Source organism: Octopus bimaculoides, chromosome 14, assembly GCF_001194135.2.
Source record: "Octopus bimaculoides isolate UCB-OBI-ISO-001 chromosome 14, ASM119413v2, whole genome shotgun sequence".
Classification (NCBI taxonomy): domain Eukaryota; kingdom Metazoa; phylum Mollusca; class Cephalopoda; order Octopoda; family Octopodidae; genus Octopus; species Octopus bimaculoides.
In genome coordinates, this window is record NC_068994.1 from 59,105,305 (window position 1) to 59,109,427 (window position 4,123).

At 41.5% G+C, this 4,123-nt stretch overlaps 1 protein-coding gene across 2 annotated transcripts in view; it reads right to left on the minus strand.

Annotated features, from left to right (window-relative positions):
- Positions 1-6: 6 nt before the first annotated feature.
- Positions 7-4,123, minus strand: part of LOC106875550 (serine/threonine-protein phosphatase 6 regulatory ankyrin repeat subunit B) — a 19,544-nt gene continuing 15,427 nt past the window's right edge. For both annotated transcript variants that reach the window (XM_014923752.2, XM_014923753.2), the window contains 3 exons: positions 2,704-2,937; positions 1,606-1,847; positions 7-970 (listed from right to left, as the gene is read on the minus strand). In XM_014923752.2, the coding sequence (XP_014779238.1) occupies positions 475-970; positions 1,606-1,847; positions 2,704-2,937 (972 nt within the window). In that variant the 3' untranslated portion in view covers positions 7-474. The remainder of the gene's footprint in view (positions 971-1,605; positions 1,848-2,703; positions 2,938-4,123) is intronic.

Below are 4,123 nucleotides of genomic sequence, written 5' to 3' on the forward strand. Positions count from 1 at the left end.
TTATATGCAGTTTTAAAAAATACAACTAAAAGTGGAACATACATGATGGGGAGGTGGTGGTGATGGCATCAGTGTGGCAGGGGTGTGTTATAGTGTGGTGGTGGTGGTGGTGGTGTGTGAAAGTAATTTCGTGGTAGGAGTGGTAAGAGTGTATATGAGGTAAGTGGTGGTGCTGTGGTCTGGCGTAGCAACATAATGGTGGTGGAGCTGGTGTCAGTCTACATGTAGGGAGTCTACTCGATTCAGTCCCCAGATTATCTCTCCCCATCATTAAACCCCTATTTTCCAAGTTCTTAGCTCCAAACCCTTATAACCATCCCCAACCACCACTACCACCACCACCATGGAAATAACCCCTGAACCACTGCTGCTCATCCCTACACCATTCCACCTAACCTCTCTCTCTCTCTCTCTCTCTCTCTCTCTCTCACGCACTCCTTCCTTCTCTCCCATACATGGAATCAGTCATCTTTATCAGGATGTGGGCAAGTGAAACATTTTGCGAGACAGGTAAACACGCAGTTTGTGAGGCAGTGGTAAAGTTGATACAAGCTTCATGTAGTCCTGTGAGGAATTATTTGCACACAGAGTCTGTTGGATGACCTTACGGCACAAGTTGCAGAGGGAGTGCGGTGACCGTATGCTGGTGGTGTACCACTCAAAGAACGCTTCGTCACCCTTGTCAGACAGCAGCTCAGGTGGGATGCCGGGACCTTTCCATTTCAGCCAGTCAACAAGATTGAGCATGTCACAGCCAGCACAATACAACACCTTGATGCACGGCACTTGGTATTTCAGGTCTTCCTTGTAGAGGCCGGTGCTCAATGAGCTGACACACACATAGAGCGGGGTGTGGCCCCGTTTATCAGTCATGTTTACATCACTGTGCGCGGTCAGTAGGATACTTATCATGTCCTTTAACTTCCAGTGGGCAGCCACATTCAGTGGGGACTTGCCAGAATTGTCACATCTGCAATATACAAACAGGGAGGTTAATAAGAGAGAGAGAGAGAAATACATAGATCAGAGTGTAGTTCACAGAGTAACGAGTTCGTATAGACATGTATGCAGGAGAATATTAATAGAGAAAGACAGAACAATTTCAACAGGAAGAGAGGTTTGTGTGTTGTGGGTGTGTGTGTATATATATATATATATATATATATAAATCCCGAAAAACGAAGAACAAACACAAAAAAAAAAAATAATGCGAGGATGTGGCACATGTAAAGTATTAGCAGACGCTCAGGGAAGAATAGAAAGATGGTTTTACATTTCGAGCAAAGCTCTTCTTTGAAAACAGGAGACAGAAGAAAGTTCAATAGAAAAGGAAGAGTTATAATGCAAGCTGTGTCATCGTGAAGTATATCTGCATAATTCTCAGTCTGATGAATTAGTGATAGGAGACGTCTGACATGTTTTCCTACATGTGTACCTATTTAATTCTTATTGTTAATGAAACATGTGTAATACAGAATAAATAACACCAAAAATCCTCCAGTTTTCTGTTTTATATATATATATATATATACATAGAGAGAGAGAGAGTGAGAGGTAGGAAGAGAAACAGAGAGATAATGTTGACCATGAAAGTCAAGTACTCACTTATCAAGAGAGGCACCGGCAGTGAGTAGCTTCTGTACAGTAGCAAAGCTGGAATGCACAATAGCATTCTGTACACAGATATAGAGGGGTGTCTGTCCATCTTTATCAGCACGATTAATATCAGCACCAGCCTGAACTAGGATATCTACCAAGTGAGGACGACCATGATAGGCTGCCTTGTAGAGAGGTGTACAGTCATTACGGTCTGCTAGATTCACATTGGCACCAGCATTTAGAAGGATCTGGAACGGAATGGTAATTTGAAGTTAGTGTTGGTGGCACAGGTGGTAGTGTTGTGTTGGTGGTAGCAGTGTGGTGGTGGTGGTATGGATACCATTTCAGCAGTGACTATATTGGGTCATGGTTGTTTGTTTAAGGATGGAGACAAACAAAGAGCAATTTAGGGAGAGATAAAAGAAAGTGTTTACTTAAGCTTTTGTGTGTGTGTGTGTGTGATGTGTTACACAACTATTGGACATCATCAACCAAATCTAGCTCCCCTATAACCAATAATATCAGATAACAGTAACAGAACCAACAAACACACACACTGAAGAGAAAGCTCTTAGAAGTTACAAACAGCCTCCCCCCACCACCACATAAAAGACGACCCAGTAAGAACAAAACAAGACATATTATTTCTTCCACTCAATCCCATAGACACAAAACTAGCCCCATCATTAGGGTATGTGTACCTTGAGCACTGTTCTGGGGTACACACACCACCAAGAACACAAAAGAGCAATAACTATGACATCATGGCTAAATCTACCTTGTCCACTCTCACAGGTAACATCACCAATTCTCCTGCTAACAAGGGACTACAATATAGTCAACTTGTTGGCAGGAGTTCACTCAGCTTGTTAACAACAAATAGCAGCCAAATCTCCCTCAAATCATAACCTACCATCTTAAATAAAAAAAAAAGAACACATTGGATAATAGTCTTATGTAATCTTAAATAAATGATGAGGAGGTCATGGCTGGATTATCTTCTATAAGTCTGCCAGATCAAGGCTGACGGGGGCTACTCAACAACATTCAGCCGACATCATCATCATCATCATCCTCAACAACAACAGCATTATTAATACTCACCATAGTAATATCAACATGATTCAATGAGACAGCAGCCAAAAGAGGTGTGGTGCTGTCCTTCACACTGGGAACTGTAGGATTGCTCCAAGGGTAGTTTATGTCTGCACCTTCCAGAATAAGGTTGCGCACAGTCTCCCGTTCATTGCCCATCACAGCAAGGTGCAGCCGGCGCTCACGCTGTGGCATTCCAAGTACTGCTGCTTCGTTCTTACTCCACTTTGAGTTCCCCATGGCCTGCAGCAGAGAGAGACACAGAGAGAGAGATGGTAGCATGATAAGAGGGACATGGAATACAGAGTATATATATATCTGTGTGTACAAAAACAAGTGCGTGTGTGTGTGCTCTCCATGTTGTTATACATTGGACAGGTTATGCTGGTTTCAACCAGAATTACCTATTCAGAGTTACTCCCCCTCTTAGACGGCTTGGGGCAATGCTTCTCAAACTATCTGATGTGGCGTACCGGCAGTTTTTTTTCTCCCCCAATGTGCCAGGGACCGGTAATATTTCTTAGTAATATTAATTTATACCGGAAACAATATATATAATGGATATAATAAAAGTTGATAATTTTTTAAATCTTATATTTATTTTGTAAACAAATAATACAATATTACATAAGCATTTTATAATGTTTCTTTCTTTTCTGGAAACTCGCCATGCTGGAGCACCACATTAAAGGGTTTCAGTTGAAGAAATCAACCCCAGGACTTATTTTTTAAAAAGCCTGGTATTTATTCTATTGGTCTCTTTTGCTAAACTGCTAAGTTATGGAGACATAAACACACTAGCATCGGTTGTCAAGCGATGGTGGGGGGGGGGGGAACAAACACAGACACATAAATATATATCTATACATATATATACATACACAAACACACACACATATAGTCAATTCAAACAAGAACAAGCAAGAAAAACAACAACAACGCAAGGACGTGGAACAAGTACTGTGTTATTCGATGCTCAGGAAAGGAAAGAAAAGAAAGAGAATTGCATGTTTTGAGCGGAGCTCCTCATCAGAAATATAGAAAAAGTCTACACACACACACACAGAACAGGCTTCTTTCAGTTTCCACCTACCAAATCCACTCACAAGGCTTTGGTCAGCCTGAAGCTGTAGTAGAAATCACTTGCCCAAGGTGGCATGCAGTGGGACTGAACCCGGAATCATGTGGTTGGAAAGCAAGCTTCTTACCACACTCATATCTATATGTGTGTATGTGTGTGTGATTGTTTGTCAGATTTGATGATGACCTTGGAACTACTGGAAGAAATTTGACAACAGAATAGAAGAAAGAAAGAAAGAAAGTAATAAGGAGAAGAAGAAGATGTTGTAATTAGCATCTCATACAGCAGCGTTTCTCAACCAAGATTCCCCGAAACCCTAGAGTTCTGCAAAAGGTTCCTAAGGGTTCC